Source organism: Heloderma suspectum, chromosome 2 (assembly GCF_057233095.1).
Source record: "Heloderma suspectum isolate Gila_16-S chromosome 2, 16-S_ref, whole genome shotgun sequence".
NCBI classification, from domain to species: Eukaryota; Metazoa; Chordata; class Lepidosauria; order Squamata; family Helodermatidae; genus Heloderma; species Heloderma suspectum.
In genome coordinates, this window is record NC_139459.1 from 183,608,263 (window position 1) to 183,625,603 (window position 17,341).

At 45.9% G+C, this 17,341-nt stretch overlaps 1 protein-coding gene across 1 annotated transcript in view; it reads right to left on the bottom strand.

Annotated features, from left to right (window-relative positions):
* Nucleotides 1-11,992, bottom strand: part of COL2A1 (collagen type II alpha 1 chain) — a 107,455-nt gene extending 95,463 nt beyond the window's left edge. Inside the window, exons 1-6 of the mRNA XM_084832284.1 lie at nt 11,658-11,992; nt 7,518-7,724; nt 4,902-4,918; nt 4,065-4,097; nt 3,913-3,945; nt 3,745-3,798 (exon numbers count right to left, since the gene is read on the bottom strand). Coding sequence (XP_084688410.1) covers nt 3,745-3,798; nt 3,913-3,945; nt 4,065-4,097; nt 4,902-4,918; nt 7,518-7,724; nt 11,658-11,751 — 438 coding nt within the window. The 5' untranslated portion in view covers nt 11,752-11,992. The remainder of the gene's footprint in view (nt 1-3,744; nt 3,799-3,912; nt 3,946-4,064; nt 4,098-4,901; nt 4,919-7,517; nt 7,725-11,657) is intronic.
* Between the last annotated feature and the right edge of the window lie 5,349 nt (nt 11,993-17,341).

A 17,341-nucleotide genomic window follows, 5' to 3' on the forward strand; every position in this document is an offset into this window, starting at 1 on the left:
TTTTGGAGGGAGGTCTTTCAAGAATGCAGTAATGTAACAGGAGGGGAGGTTCACATGGATCCTAAACTGGCGGTGCTATCTATTTTTAGTGACCCTAATGAACATTTCAGAGATAAAGAAATGCTGACTTTTATGATGGTAGCATCTTGTCAACTCATAGCAAAGAATTGGAAAGAATCTATTGATCTATTAATCATTGTGTGGTATAACTATCTTTGGAATATTGTGTTGGCTGAAGAACTAACTCAACAGATAAGGGCACAAAGGCAACAAAAAGAATCTGACACCTTCCATACAATCTGGTATAAATGTATTGACTTTATTAACGAACAGGGTTCCCAGAGAAAAACACCAGCAGGTCATGGACAGATATGGAAAGATACATTTAGGGAGCAATCCTACCGGGATAGGTGGCCGCCTCCGAACTCGGAGGCGACCACCTATCCAGTGCCGGGCAGGAGAAGCGCGGAGGGGATCGTCCCTGCTGTGCTTCAGCCGCCCTGCATTTGCGGCTAGATAGCTGATTTCGGCTGTCTAGCCACAGGAAGTCAGAGCGGGGGAAGTGGTGGCCGGACAACACATTGGACGCATAGTACCAGATTTCCGACTTCCCCGCCCCAGCACGCCCCCAGGAACACCCTGTTTTCACCGCTCCGCATTCCTCTCCTGAGTGCAGAGCTGTTTCACCCTGCCTATGAGGCAGCGCGGGAGCGGGTGGAGGTCGGTTCTCACTCAGGGAACCAACCTATCCTATGGCTGTCTAGCTGTTGACTAGTGGCCATAGGATTGCACCCTTAGATAATTACAACTAAATCTTAAACCCCTGATGAACTTCTGTGGATAAATATAAGGTTATTAATATATTGAAACTCCTGTGATTCCTCTTAACTGTAATTGAATTTCCCATGTAATGTATGTTTTCGTTAGTTGAAAAAGTTGTAATATTCTTATATACTCATTAATTACATTGAAAACATGTGATTAAAATGCAATAAAAATAATTATTTAAAAAAATAAAGAAAAACTGGTTTGCCAGTGTAAACGCACAATTCCTATTAACTCTGTCATGAGTTATTATGCATATTTTGCAGTCCATCTCTATGCACGTTTACTCAGAATTAAGTCCCATTGAGTTCATTGTAAACATGCATAGGAATGCAGCCTCCATTAGTCTGTTGTTAAGTCTTCCCTACTGATTTGAGTTGAGTATTAATACCCCAATGCAAAGAATGGTTTTACCAACACACATAAAATGCTCTGTGATGTACCAACAGCTACACCAGTACAACATCATAATTCACGCTGTTACACTGATGTAACAATCTGTAGCCTGTACAGTTACCGTGACACTGCAGTCAAATACATCAGGAAAAAAATGTTCAGAATTTGAGGGGTCAGGGGGAAGAATCATAGAATTGGGGCCTTGTAGGTCATCTAGTCCAACCCCCTGTTCAATGCAGGAAATTCAGAGCTAGAGGATCTGAAACAGATGGCTGTCTGAAGACCTGTTCTAAAGTGAACCCACCGCATCCCACAGTAATTTGCAGGTCTCCAGTGAGAGACAGCCTGCCCTCACCTAGGTTAACTGGCTCCAATGTCTAACCGCTGTTACTGTTAAAATATTTGGATTAATGCTCCGCTGAAATCTGCCCTCCTATAACTTAAATCAGTTAGCACGAGTCCTAACTTCTGAGGCAGCAGAGAACAAATCCAGGGCTGGCGCCAGTTTACAGAGTGCCCTTAGCATAGTGCTGCCGATGACCCCCCCCCCCCCCGCACACGCTCTAGACTTCAATGTCCCCCCTGTCCGCCCACCAGCCAGACTTCGATGGCCCTATGTTGCTGCTGCCACCATTGCAGCTACTACCATTCCCCACTACAACTAGTCACATAACTCCTCACGTTCTCAGTGGGTGGCAGTGGTAGCACTTCTGAATGGGAGCCAAGCCAGTCCAGTCCTCAGCTCGGCTTCATGCTGGTCGCCCACTATGTTAGAGGGCCCAAAATGCAATGCCTGACCTGACGTTGACAGTTTTCATTCAGAAGTACCACTGCTGCCCATCAGGGAAACTTTGTGGGGAGGTATGGTAAGGTGAGTGGCTGCTGCGGCTGTGACAGCAGCAGCTGCGGTAGGTTTAATGTTGGCAGGGCCGAGGATGGGATGCTTGGCAGCCCCTGGATCCTTGGCAGCTGCCCTACCATGCCAACACCTGACACTGGGCCTGAACAAATCTCTGCCCTCTTTGTGTGCCACCCCTGCTGATATTTGGAGAGAGTTATCATGTCCCCTTTCAGTCTTCTCTTCTCCAGGCTAAACATACCCAGTTCCATCAACCCTTCATCATGGGACATGATTTCCATACCATCTTCGTTGCTCTCCTCTGAACCTATTCCAGTTTGTCTACCTGCATCCTTCTTAAAATGCAGCATCCAGAATTGGACACAGGACTCCAAATGAGGTCTGATTAGTGCAACTATCTGTGCAACTATTACTTTTTGTGACTTGGTCTCTATTAGTGCAGCCTAAACTCACAGGTTAACAAATATGTTCTCCAGCCTGGAAATGTGATGTGCACAGGGGCTTCCTTCACATGTAATTCCATCCAATGGAGGTAGCAAAGCTACCTGTGTAAAGGAATGCAAATGAAGATCTACATCTTCAATAGAAATACATAAGGAAGTCACTGCAAATGGGAGAGTACTTCGTGCACTTCAGAGGCCAAGTGATCAGAATGGATTACTAGACTGGAAGCCTCAGGCTTGTATATGTTCCCTAATCTAGTCACCTGTGGTGAGCCAGCATTATTTCCAGGTGACCTTACATAAAAGCTTTTGCAAATTGGGAAGCAAGTTGTTGTTTTCTTTCACGCCTTCTCTGTTTCACAAATAGCTTCCACAGACATATGTGGGCAAGTGAACTAGTAAGCCAATTTTGTGGACATGCAACTTTTGCAGATTTATTTACAAGACTGCACAGAAAAGTATGTTTTAATCTCATATAGCTACAAATTGCTAGTAATCTTTTTTTAAATGCACAGAGTACACTGCTGCTTAAGGTTTTGATTTGAATTAGTACATAATATGATACAGTGCCATTGCCTTGTGCCTTTCAATACTGAATACTGAGTACTATTTATGATATTTTTATCTACCCTCTCCAAGCAGCTTGGAATAGCGCATTTGGTTCTCTTCCCACTCAGCACACACAAATTTTATTGTCACAAAAGCTCCACGAGGGAGAGGAGGAAGGCTGAGACATCAACAGGCCTGAAATCAACCGGTAAGGTTCATGGGTGAGCAGGGATTTGAACCCAGGTCTTCCCAGTCCTGATCCAACACTAACCACTTTACTGTGCCGGCTCTTAGTTGAAAAACATTGAAAGCTTATGCCCTTACTCAGCTAAGGGCAAAAGCCACAGAGTAAGTCATGTTATTAAGCTGTTATCTTATACCCTCTATAAATGTTGAACCGACCTTCCAAAATCCTTGTGACTAATGTAATATCTGAACGTTAGCTTTGCATATGTGTTGATCAGCTAGATGCATCTGCCTTGAGGATAGTGAGTTAATCTGACAGGAGAATGTTTGTCTGATGCTTTCAGCATCTCATACAGTGCAACCCTATGTGTGTTCACTTAGAAGTAAATCCCACTGTGTTCAGCTGGGCTTAATCCCAGGTAAGCGCAGTCGTAATCACTTGAACACTCTGCGTGCATGTGGGCACTTGCGCGCGAATAGTCTTACCTTTTCTCCTTTCTCTCCACGGTCTCCCCTTGGTCCTTGTTCACCTGAAGGTCCCTGCAGCAGGTAATGACAGAGATCTGAGTTAAAGATTCACAAAGGTGTTTTTTTTTTTTAATGCCTCTTCTCTAAAATATTTAAACAATGCAGTAGAAAAAGTTAGTTCCCTACCTGTGGTCCAGGGGGGCCTCTTGGTCCTACAACCTGGACAAGAAAGAAAAGAAGAAAAACAAATGCAAAGCAAGTTAAGTTGGAAGCACACTCTGTACTGGTAGTTTTCAACGATTACGGAAAATGGACGATGCCGCAAACTTGAGACTTACATCTTTAATATCACCGGGTTCTCCTTTTTGTCCCTGCAAAATACAAAGTGTATACACAGTTTGAAAAAAAAAAACATAGGCCAAAATACCAAAGCCAGGGAGCCTGTACGTACACACAATGCACTGTTATGTGTCTACACAATGTTGTCCTCTACTTACAATCACTGCTTAAACACTTAAACACTGATTGCAGGCAGGCCTTTGGGGCCTGTATACTTGAAAGGGGTGGAGAGCATTGGGCCCAATTTCACAAAAATAGGTATGTATAACTTTAACCTAAGTATGAATAGTCTTATTGAAGTCAATGGAAGTATTCATTGCTTTTTAGTTAAGCAAATCTTTCAGCTTTTTCACTAGGTCAGGCTATGAGAACACCATTCATATTTCATGCCCAAGAGACCACTTGATTCAACAGTAATTCACAATAACTGTCTGTTGCAGTAGCGTCATTAACTGCAGAAGATTTACTCCTGTCCTATCCTGTTCTTCACAAGGGATTGGGAATGAAGTACCAGTGTAGCAGGGGGCCAATAGGGCTGCCAACTGGCCTGCTCCTGTGCCTCTTACAGCATCTCAATCTGCAGAAATTGGCAGGTGAAGCTTTTTGGGACATGGTGATGTGATAAGCATGAATACCCTGCAAATTTATATTGATATTTATACCCTGCCTTTTTAAGGCACAAAGGAAAAGCTGGGATGGTAAAAACTAACTAAATAAATAAATCTGCAAAACAAATCTACTGCTAAAGGCACAGACCTTGAGTCTCAAATAAAGCTGGAAGCCCTAGGAAGCAATAACATAAAATCATGGTTATTAACAGCATTCAGTTGTCTCACCTTGGGGCCAGGTTGCCCTGTTAAGAAAAAAGGGGGGAAAGAAAGAAAACGTCAGAACTATGTTGCAGTAAATTAAATGAGCATTTTAGTATATAAACAAATACCTTAATCTGATCGCACAAGAAGCACACAACAAGACAAGGGAACAGGAAGACAAGGAAGAAATTGTGACTAGATGGTGGTAAAGAAGGTTTGTTTTTTTAAGCCCATCTCGGAGATGATGCCGCCCCAGGAAAAATTATATGCAGAGGATTCTTACACCTGGAGTGCAAGGCCCCTGGCAAAGTGACAAAGCAGGAAAGCACAGAGAGAATAATAGGATTCCAAATCAATCATTGCAAGTTCAAAGCCATACTGCAGCAGGCTTGTTCAGTTTAATTCCATTTTGCCCCATAGGAATTACAGCTCTGTTTATCAAAGCAGCAGTGCATGTTTGGAATTGTGATCCTGCATAGAATGACATATGCCTTAGGTTGCAATCCTATGCACATATGCTTGGGATTAAGTCCTATGGAATTTAGTGGGACTTATTTCCAAATTAACATGCATAGGATGAGGCTGCAAATGACTTGAGTAGGATGGATTGCAAACCTAAGTCTAGGAAGCGAGTCCCCAATTAAATCAATAATCACTTGGACTTGCTGCCAATCAAACAGGGTTAGGTCAATCTGTTAAGCACTGTAACTGCACAGAGAACAGCTTTAGGAGGGTTTTTTTAAGGCAAGCATCACACAAAACGCAGAGGTTAACAGCCACATTCAGCTTAACTGCAAATAAACAAGCACAGGCGAGACATAATTAACTTTTGCAAGTCTCAACCCTTTACTCATTCTGGGAGCCTCACACTGTCGTTTTAATGTGTTTAAAATCAAAGGCAGCCAGAACAGGCAAAATGGTTAAAAAAGGCCACTTCTAATTGTAATATAACTCCTGGGCTAGAACTAAGAAAATTGTTTTTAAAAAGCATTCTTTGGAACCTGAAGAATTTTCGATGCTTTCCTTGCACCCTTGGCCTGAAATTGTCAGTCACTTCGCAAAGCATGCCCCCTGGGCAGTGCTTTGAGAGATATAAAAGCATTATTAACTATTCCCAGTATCTTGGGTATGAAAGCTAGCCCCTGACTATCATTTTCTCACAAGGCTAAATCGTGATCTCTTGATTCTGAGACCTATATTCTTAATAAACTCAGTCCCTTAAGGCAGTAGCACAAGAGGGCCTTAAAAGGTAGAGGAGCCAAACATCTTAGACCATTTTACTATGGAAGGGGTTCACCAAAAAGGAGAATCCATACCCCTTACTACCTCCTACTAGCTCCAAAGCCTATACCAGGGGTGGGGAACCTGTGGCACCCCGGATGTCATTGGACTACAACTCCCATAATCCCTGAGCATTGGCCATGCTGGCTGGGGTTGATGGGGGTTAGAGCCTGACAACACCTGGAGGGTCACAAGTTCTCCACCCTTGGCCCCTACAACTTGTGAGGGTTTTTTTCTACATCTCTGATCCACAATCCAGAAAAATTAGGTGTGCCTAAATTGCATAGACTTAGGCACACCTAAATCCCATGCGATTTAAGGGATAAACTGTTGCATTAATCCCACTGATTTCAGTGGCGTACAGGCGCGCTATTACTAAAACAATGTAAATGAAGCACTTTGAAATCTGCAAACACTATATAAACACAAATTTAGCATCAATATCATTGTTATCATCACTAATCTTTCTCTGGATTGCAACCACAGGCTAGAATCCTGCACACATAAAATTTGGGAATATCTTGTTGATTTTAATGGAGCTTTATAATCACCTTTGAGACTATAAAGGATGGGACAACTCATGCGTTAAAGATCCCATAAAGGAAAAGGTTTTGGCATTTGATAATTATTTAATTAAACATTTTCTGTCTCAATAAGACTGTAAAGGAACTGTCCTATTCCAGATCACCCTATAATTTCTAACACAGAAATCACTGTTAAATACTGTGTGGGGAGGAAAGCCACAGTAACATATACTTAGCACTGTGAAGCATATTCTTGTCATTTCCTTAGTGCTTAAAAAGACCCTAGTAGGCAGTGGTGGCAGGTGGAACACAGGAAAACTGAATTCAGGGCTGCATTGCTGTGTCTAGGGATTTGGCAATTTACCAGAAATCAAATTTGAAAATGGTCACTGGCCAAATTGCCTGTGACGAGTAAACATTTCCTCCACACAAAAAAAACCACAAAGAAGCTTTTGTAAACCTGTAGAGAATTTTTCTTTCAGGCCATCACTGTGCCACAAATGGCTAAGATAGACATGTTTGGCTAGTAAAAATAATAATAATGGTGAGCTACACATTTTATGGACTTGTTTGCAAAGCTGCCTTACACAAAATAATAATTTGTCAATAATGCTACCCATCCACTTCCCTCACAATATCTACGGCTCAATTAAGCCGTTAATTCATATTTTCTACACCTTGATTAATCATGAGAAGTAGCCTTTCCTAGCAGTTGCCTTTCCATGGATGCCACAGAGCTTGGGGTTTGCATCCATGGCTTTTATTAATCTTTCCTTTTTAGTTATTATCTCTCAAGTAATTTATTTATATGGAATGGAAATAAATAAATTACGACCACTGGCGGTGGGCTTGTCAGTTCGACAGATGGGGCAACATTCTCCGAAGGGTATCTCAGGGTTGGGACAGTCTCTCATTTCGTCGCAGAGTATATCATCGCAGAGGACAGTCCCAGTGTCACAGACACAGATCCGGCAGTTTTCGGGCTTCCACACATCTTTATCACTATACCTCTGCCCATTCTGTAAACAGCTGCCTGCCTCCTCTGTGCCAGAAGGGAAAGGAAAGAGCAGGGTGAGGGACAAAGGAAGCAAAAACCAGAAGAGAGGGAGAGAGAAAGAAACAGGGTCATAATATCAGTATTGGTTACAGCAGTCTTGTATAATGAGCACACAGGTGGCCTCCTCTATTCCAGGCAGGCTGCATTCAAGAACATCTCTCCATCTTCCCCAAAGTTATGAGGAAATTAACTGTTATCCACAAGCAGAATAATGACATCCTTTAGTTAGCTGCTCCCACCTTCCCACACACACACACACACACACACACACAGAGAAAACCTCTCTCAGCTGTCATCACAATGATGCTACCAGGTGGCTTGAGATTCTTCAAACTCAATTAAGGTTGCCAGTTGAAGGGATACTGTAGAAGACTTTAGAATTCCTTTACACCAGATCCTTGGGACTCAGGACAGGCAACACTATGCACATTTACTTCAATTTATCCTTACAACTACCCCTGTGAGGTAAAGGCTAGGGTAACAGTTACTTGTGAGGTAAAGGCTAGGGTAATAACTCATCAGGTAAAGGCTGGGGGTAATAATATACTCATGGGGTAAAAGCTAGAGTAATCATTACTTGCCCAAGACTGTCACTGAGTGAGGTTCATTGCTGAACAGGGTTTTGAACCTGGGTCTGCTACATTGAAACACAACACTTTGCCCATTGCACCACTCTTTCTGGGACATAGTGTATGGGATGCCACTTTCAGAGAGGGCAAGTGGCAATTCTAGGCCCAGAACACAGGTTTTTAGGCCTGCTTCTCTGTCTTGAAATGAGCTGTTCTTTAACACTTGCCAGGCACACTGCTGTCCACGAAAGCAAGAATGCTGACCTCATGGGGGAATGAAGTACCCCAAGCAATCCACTCAGCAAACCTCTCCATTTGGAAAACCTCTCTACTGTTTAACTACCTCATGAGGGCCTACATGCTCAGGAGGACCTGCATCTGGTCTGACGTTAGTTTCACATGTCACTTGGCCGAACTGGAAACACTTCTGATGTGAGAGATTCAAGCCTGCGAGCCATTTCTTGAAGCAGTGTTATACAAAGGCCTCACTGTTGATTCATTTTGCAATCTCTGACCAATGACAACCACCACCACAACCTGGGAATAATGGGGGAAGGCTGATGTTAGAGACCCTTTTAAAACACCCTCCCCTCCATTTCTGCATGCAGCAGAACGAAACCTGCCCGGCTGACTCTGTAGGTGTAACAGAGGGGTAAAACTGTTTTTCTAATTTTGAAAAATTCAGTTAAAACGAAGGAGAAGTAACAGCAGACTAAGCCAATGTCACATCAGTGACACTTCTTGCCATGGGTGAGGGGGGTGGGTGGGTTGGAACTGGAAAGCAGAGAAAGTAATGGACTTTGGTGCTCTAATCAGGAGTGATGACAATGTCTATCCCCCATTATGACAGTTAAATAGAAATTATTCTTGATGGAGAAGGGGTCAGCAGAAACGCATTAACAACGTGCCCCTTTGGCACATGCTTCCCCCCCCCTTTTTTTCAAAAAAGAAAAGGGGAAAAAAAGCATCCTGGTGAAGGCTTCACAGCATCAGCAAGATGACAGGGGGGCTATTGTGCAAGGGGTAGGGGAGCCTGCAGGAGCCCAAGGGACCCATCCATTCATGAATGGGCCTTTTCTCGAGTGCACACAGAGCACGATTCACATGGCTCTGTTAGGGACTAGTTTAAATAAATATGGGCAGCGTTTCAGCATCTGGAAGCTATTGCTGCCAAATGCAAACAAACGTTCATAGAGCAGGAATTGAGCTCACTCCCTGACCTGAGAGAACATGGTAAAACACACACACACACACACACACACACACACACAAAAGACAAGACTCCCAAAAGATGCGCTAGGATTCAAAAATAACCAAAGAGCCAAAATAGATACAAACTCTCGCTCTCTCCTCGGCTAATCAGAATATAACAGTATGTCTTAAAAAAATATGGTATTGTAATAATAAATTCCCTACCTCTTTGCACACCTCTGAAATTCAGACACATGGTTTAGCCTAAATTGCTAAAGACAATGATGTGAAAGAGTATCCTAAACTTAGAAATGCTGTTTGCACTACTGTGGAGTTGATTACAATCATTTAGGGCACAATCCTATGCATGTATAGACCAAAAAAAGTCCTACAATTCCCAGCATTCCCCAGCCAGCATGGACTTTTTGTCAATTTAAACATGCATAGGATTGCGCCCTTAAAGGGAGAAAAAGCACCTGACTGTGAATGGGCACTGCAAAGCACCACCAGACGTATTTTACAGGGGGCCAGATGATGTCGTTTTCCATTTGTATCCCTCCATGTCCATCCGTCCCCCCTTAGCTTTTCCATCTTTTCCCTTAACATAGAAAATCCATTAAGCAGGGAAAAATGGAATAGCTGCACAATCTCTGTTGTCCAGTAGTGCAAAGAGCCCTGTGCCTCGTAGCACCGACTGCACCAACTCACTCTATAAGCCACCCTGAGTCACACTGAATGCAAGGCCCTTTCTGTTACTAACTCAGAAAACTCAGCTGCAGAGATTCCTGCACATGTGAAAGGAATCCTTTTTTTTCTGGAATCCTGAGCTGAGAAAAAGAGGCATGGCCTGCAATCAGGAGCGAAGGGAGCCCACACCCCGCTTTTCAAGCTCTATTCCATGCAATTGATTTACAGTCTGGAGCATATGGAAGGAGGGATGGAATTCAAGCAATAGGAAACCTGCCCAAAGAAGTGGAAAAAAAGTTATTTCTACCTAATATAGTTTCCATCTTCCATCCCTGAATAATATCCCAGACAACAAAAGCTTTCTAGGTAGGGGGAAGGGACAGGCTGCCTAAATTGTCACCTTTCATATCAAATTTTGTCAGTCTTGGTGAAATCATTCCTTTGGTATAATCCTTTTTTTGGGGGGGGGGCAACATTTCCCCACAGAATCAATTAATACATCCTCCATCACCACATTTGGAAGGATTTTTCCCCCACCCCCACCCAGTTTAAATGTATGTGTGTGATTGCGTGCGCATACGGGGTGAAGAGAGTAGTAGAACAAATGGACTGATGTGCCTCTGGAATGTTTTGCACCCCTCAGGTGGCCTCTTGAGTTGAGGAAAATTTCCCTTCTGCTTCTTCAACAACAACAAAAAATCTGTTAGCTATCAAATTCCCCAGGACCTTCATCTGCACCTTATTCCACATCCCTGACTCAATTGTGGGAGGGAGAGACAGGGAGGCCGGATTTTGTGCACAAAGATCTTCCTTTGTAAAAAAAATGTAAAAAGTCAGTCTTGCTTGTCTGCCCGGGAATGTTCTCTTTTGTCTGGATCCCCCTTTGAACCCCCACACCACCACTCGATTAACTCTTTCACCACTGTTGCCACAAGCAGTGAGTATTATTTTCATCCTTCATTTCCCTCAGATGAGTTCAGAATCTTTTTTACAGGGGGGGGGAAATCTTGGATGGAAGAATAGAGTGATTTAGCCAGCTTTTTAAGAAAATCTCTCTCCACCTCGCCCCCCACTCCCAGAAGGCCAAGGGGCGAAGAAGCGGTATAAGGCTGGGATTGTGGAAAGTGCGGCGCTCTCTTCTCACGCAACCAAGCATTACAATGAAGAGAAATAAGCTTTCCCTCAACACACATCAGTAGTTCATCCTAATCGAGATGATGAGCAGCAGCTTTCAGGGAAGGGAGGAATCTTGTGAGCTAAAAGAAGAGAAATGAAGCGCAGGAAGGAGTCTGAAGCCAACTCCAAGCAGAAAGTTTTTAGTTCTGCAAACTCTCAAGCTCTCCAAAAGAATATTGATCTTTACTCCTGAACTTTCAGTTTTCCTCCCTCCCTTAAATTTATTGTTCCCGTCGATTTTCTTTTCACCCTCTTTCAGGAGGAGGAGGAGGAGAAGAAGAAAAGTGCAACTTACGTATATCCTCATCCTGGCATTTGACAACTGCTAATAAAATGACTTGAGTGGCTGCCAGGAGCACTAGAGTCCTTGAATCCACAAAGCTGAACATGTCTAAATGTTAGACATGCAGGACCTTTGTGTGGATGAGGAAGGAGGAGGAGGAGAGGAGGTGGTGGTGGTAGTTTCCCCAGTGGCTACCGAGCCTTCATGCAGCCGATCCTCCCGTATTCTTTGGAAACAGCAGGAGAATCCAAAGTACCAAAGGCCCCGCAGAAACTCGGCTGCCGGGTGTTCTGGCTGAGGCACCGTGGCTTTATGCTCCCCTCTGGCTTTTAGCAGCCTGTGTATATGCCCAGGTCTCAGTCCTCCCCTGCCCCCCAGCTGAGCTGTAACCTGAGCCCAGCGCCTGGTCCCCGAAGTTAGAGACCCCTCCCTCCTGGCAGATCTTCTCAAGTGCAACCCTGTAACCCAAGCGGGTGGCAACCAGGCAACGAGGGAGGAGGGGTCTTTTGCCCTATTCCTCCTCCTCCTCCCCTGCTACGCCCCCACACCCCTCCTGCTTCGATAACTCGACGGCTGGCAGACCCAGTGTGAATCCAGCCATCCCTCTTCTAGAGGTTCGCTCCCCTTGTCCAGCCGCGAGCCGGCTGCGGCTGGGCTCCCATCTACAACATCCTAAGGTGCCTTTGGAAAGAGGCAGGGACAAGGCAGAGCGACCCGGGCAGAAGTATCCAGGGAGGCAGCTTCACGGAGACACGCGTGATGCCACTGGGCCGGGATCAAGAGGCGAGCACTGGTGGGGGTTGCGCCTTCGCACCTGCTCCAGAGTCTGGAGCCAATCCGGGGTCACGTCGATTTCTCCAGATTCTACGAGCTTGCAACTGACTTTTTTTTTTTTTTTTTGCCACGCGGGAGCCCCAGAACCCATCTCCTGCTTCAGGCTCTGGAGACTGTCTCAAGCCTCACACACACCCCGCTCCCCGCATTTTTCTCACCCCCAGCCTCGAATTACCCAGGCCAGAAGCGGGCTCTCCGCTCTCCCAGTTTGTCCAAGACCTTTCCCTCGATTTCTCTTTACCCTCACCAAGGTTCTTCCTTTTCCCTGCTTCCCTTTAAAACTACGCTCATCCAACTCGAGACTGGGCTTTCCCCCTCACTACTACCATGTTTCCCCCGAACTTAGCTCAGCCTCAGGGCAAGCCCCTCACCCTGCTTTTCTCGGGCTTTTCATCCCCTCCCTCCTCTCTGCACCGTGTGTACCTGGGGGAGAGGGCTTCTGGGCCGAAGGGCGCGGACGATTTGCAAGAAGGGGGGGGGAGGGAGCAAAGACCTCGTCGATTGACTCTTCCCATCAAAAGATTTAGCGTGAGGACAGCAGCCTGTTCCCCTGTGGCTGCCCCGCGGCGACGGATGGGGGTGCGGCGCCTCGTGGTGTCGCTGGCACAGAAGTGACGCGCCCGGGGCCAACCAGGCAGGTCTGCTCCCATTGCAGCTGCGGGGTCCGCCGGCGGGGAGCGAAGTTATTGATCTGCGTCCCGATGCCCTGTGTGACCGATTCCCTCAGCTGCCCTTGCCTCTTCATCTTATCCTTCCCCTCCCCCGGTACTGGACCCCCTTGAGATAGGAAAGAGGCTGATTTCGCTCCGACAGCCGCAATCCTGGGAGGGGGGGGGTCCAAGGACGATGGAGGGTTCACCGCCATCCAGGCGGGGGAAAGCCGCTCACAAGGCGAGGCGTAGCCCCGTCCTCGGCATATTCAGAAGTGCGTCTCCCTGAGACCAGCGGGGCTGCCGCCCGGAAAGCCCTTGCCGCTGCGAGCAGCCTCGTGCTGAGGGCCTCGCGCGCCCGGGAAGCGCTGGCCTCGGCCGCGGCGCCCTGGCTTTTTCGGCGCGCCAAATTCGTGGCGGCGTGGCGACCCAGGGGACGCGGGCGCTACGCTGCTGTCGGAGGGAAGCGTGTCGGCCGGCCGGCGCGTCGCATATCCCCGTGCGCGCGCAGCTCGGCTGGCTGGGCTCTGATTTCCCGGGGAAATCGTCCTGGCGCCCGGGGAGGGCCCGGAGGCCGCCCCGGGGCGCTTCAAAAGAGGCCTGCCTTCGTGCGTCTCCCCTTCGTGGTGGAGGGAGAACACAGTCCTGGGGTTTCTTCTGTTAGGAGGAGGGGGAAAGGCACATTCCTTTAGAAAGGCAAAAAGGGGAGCGGGGTTGCGAAAAACGGAGAGCCAGCGCGGCGTAGTGGCGAGAGCGTTGGACTGGGACTCGGGAGATCCGGGTTCTAGTCGCCACTGGGCCATGAAGCTCACTGGGTGACTTAGGGCCACTCACAGACTCTCAGCCTAATCTGCTTCACAGGGTTGTTGTGAGGATAAAATGGAGAGGAAGAGGAGGAGCATGTAAAGCCACCTTGGGCTCCTTGCACGCAGGGGAAAAAGGCAGGATGTAAAGGTAATAATACATAAAATAAAAACCAACACAGAGTCTTATAGCAGCCTATTATTGCTGATGTGTTCGTTATATAATTATAATATTTATATACCACTTAATACAGCCTGCCCCCACCCTGGTGCCCCCAGCCTGTGGGGGGATGCACATCTGGAGAACACCAGGTTGGGGAAGGCTGGCTTAATATAATAAAAGGGTGCAATCCTATGCACATTTAGACAGAAAAAAGTCCTTGTAGCACTTTTTTCTGTCTAAACGTGCATAGGATTGCGCCCTAAGCCGTTTTCAAGGGACGCACTTCCTGTAGCTGCATAGAGGCTCCAGAGACAGCCTTCCCCAACCTGGCATCCTCCAGATGTGATGGACTACAATTCCCATCATCACCATCCTAGCTGGGGTGGTGGGTGTTGTAGTCCAATGCATCTGGAGGGCACTAGGTTGAGGAAGACCACTCCAGAATATATTCTGAGTGAAGCAATTGTGCTTCCTTCTTCAGTCTCTTTGCTCTCTCACTCACACACACAGCCACATCAGACCTGGACCAGAGGCAGTTCTACCGAATGTGCTTAGATCAGGGGTCCCCAATCTTTTTGGACCCATGGGCACATTTGGGAATTTGAGAAACTTCTGAGGACACCACCACAAAATGGCTCCCACAAAGAATGCAGCTAGTCACATAATGGCTGCCATGGGGGCCTGGCTAGACAAGTGAGTGAAGGGGCAGTGAAGAGAAATACTGAAGCTAAATGCTGGGAGGGAGGGGGAAATAGCAAGGCAAAGGGGTAGAGAAAGAGCAAGGCTAGAGGCTGGGAGGGGGAAGAAACAGCATTGTCAAGAGGTGGGGAGAGAAATAGTGAAGCTGGAGCCTGGGGGGGAGGGGGAAACAGCAAAGCAAAGGGGTAGCCAAAGAGCAAGGCCAGGAGGGGGAGAAGCAGTGAGCTAAAGAGGTGAAGGGGAGAGAAAGAGCGAGGCTAAAGGCTGGGAGGGAGGGGGAAATAGCAAGGCAAAGGGATAGAGAAAGAGCAAGACAAGAGGCTGGGAGGGGGAAGAAACAGCAAGGTAAAGACATGGGGAGAGAAATAGTGGAGCTAGAGGCTGGGAGGGATGGGGAGACAGCAAAGCAAAGGGGTAGAGAAAGAGCATGGCTAGGAGAGGGAGAAACAGTGAGTGAAAGAGGTGGGGGGATAAATAACAAGGCTAAAGGAGGGGAAATACCAGGGCAAAGGGGTAGAGAAAGAGCAAGGCCAGGGAGGAACAGTGAGCTAAAGAGGTATGTGTGTGTGGGGTGGGTGGGAGATAAATAACAAGGCTAAAGGAGGGGAAATACCAGGGCAAAGAGAGAAAGAGCAAGGCTAGAGGCTAGAAAGGGAAAGAAAGAATGCCCTAATATTTTCCAAGGTCTTTATTAAAAAAAATTTGAAGGGTTCTGGGAGGGGAGAGCTTTGTGGGCTCCACTGGAGGTCCCCGCGGAATTTATGGTGGCTGTGGGCACCACATTGAGATTCCCTGGCTTAGATGTTGACTTAAGAAGATGGTTGCACTGGCTGCTTATTTTTGAGTCCATTTAGTGTTTTTAGTGCACAAAACTAGTTCCAGTGACCTTCAACATAAGTCTGAAAAGAAATGTTTGTTCCTGGAAGGGAACATTTTGTCCATGTGGAAGGAAATGTGCCCCACAAGGCGTTGGGAGCAGCTCAGCTAAAAACACATTCTCTACATGCAGAAGGTCCCAGGTTCAATCCCTAGCTTTGCCTTCCCCAATCTGGCGCCCTCCAGAAGTGTTGAACTCCCATCATCCCTAGCCTAGCTGGGGATGGTGGGAGTTGTAGTCCAACACATGTTGGTCTGCCCTGGCACACATTCAACCGAAAGTATTAGGTAGCAGGTGACAGTAAAGGCCTTTCTCAGCCTGAGTCCCTGGAGAGTTGCCAGTTAAAGTAGTCTGCAGCACTGGACTAGATGGAAGAATAGCCTGAGCAGCTGGTAAAAGGCAGTTTGTTTATTTTCTGTGCATGAACACTGTTGCTTTTTTAAATGATTTTATTAGTTTTCCAAAACAAAATTATACAAACTAGCAGAAAGAAAATATATATAAAAAAGAAACACATTGGATTTAAAACTAATTATTGACAGAGTTCATTTAAAATATATGTATGTTTTTCCTCTTTACCTTACAAACCAAGACATAGGTGGGAATCCATAGGCTGCTTGGAGGTTTTCTTTATAACTCTTCAGCTTAATAGATTACATTTAGTCTCTTTTCCATAGTCTGAGGAAGGGCTTTGACAAATACAGCTGTGCATGTCCCTGATTCGTATATAAAATAAAATCCTGCCTTATTTTATAGAAGTCAGATGTTTTCTATTTTATAAAAGTCAGATGTTTTGCTTTTGCCTTTGGGTGGTTTCAGCTGGTGTGTCAACTTTTCTGCCATGGCTATTTGGCACAGTTCCATATACCAAGGTTTCAATATGAACATTATTGCTGATCTGCTTTGGCACTATGTTGAGGAAGCTTGGCTGAAAGCAGGTAGATTGTGATAACCTAGTGTTTGATTTCATACCTTCCATCTTTTGAAAGTCTCATATAGGGATATCATGACCTAGGCCCTTCCCCATAACTTTTGAGACTCCCACCTATTTATTATTTGATCCATGCTTAAACTAAAGCCAAGGCAACACAGACATTTAATTTGTTCCTTCAGATCTGTGGTTTCCAATGTGGTGCCCATAGGCACCATAATGCTTGTACACAGCTTTCTTGGTGCCCACCAGGCTCCCTGCCCCTCTTGGTTTTAATTTTATTTCTTAAGGGTTTTTTTTAAGTTATCTTTTTAAAGTGGGAAGTTGCCATGCTGCAAAATGCTGCCCCCAAGTGCCATCTTTATTTGGGTTCAGAAGAGTGATTTTGTGTTTTGCCGCTCAGCCCCCACCTCTGCTTTGTACTTAGGTTCTTGGGCAAATTACTTTTCTTTTAGTTTCACGAGTTTGCCTTCTGGGAAATGAGTGTTTTGTGACTGGCCAAGCCCACCATGGCAGCCATTTTATGAATGAACAAGCCTCCTGCCGTGACAGCCATTTGTGAGAGTGCCCTGGAAGTCTCTCAAAATTCTAAATGTGCCTACTGACCCCCAAAAGGTTAGGGACTCTGCTTCAGATCATATACTTACAGGGATGTTACAAGCAAAAATAATCAGGCTTTTTTTTTTTTTTTTTACATTGCTGTGTTTTAAGGATGAACAATAGATTTGAGCTGGGGCAG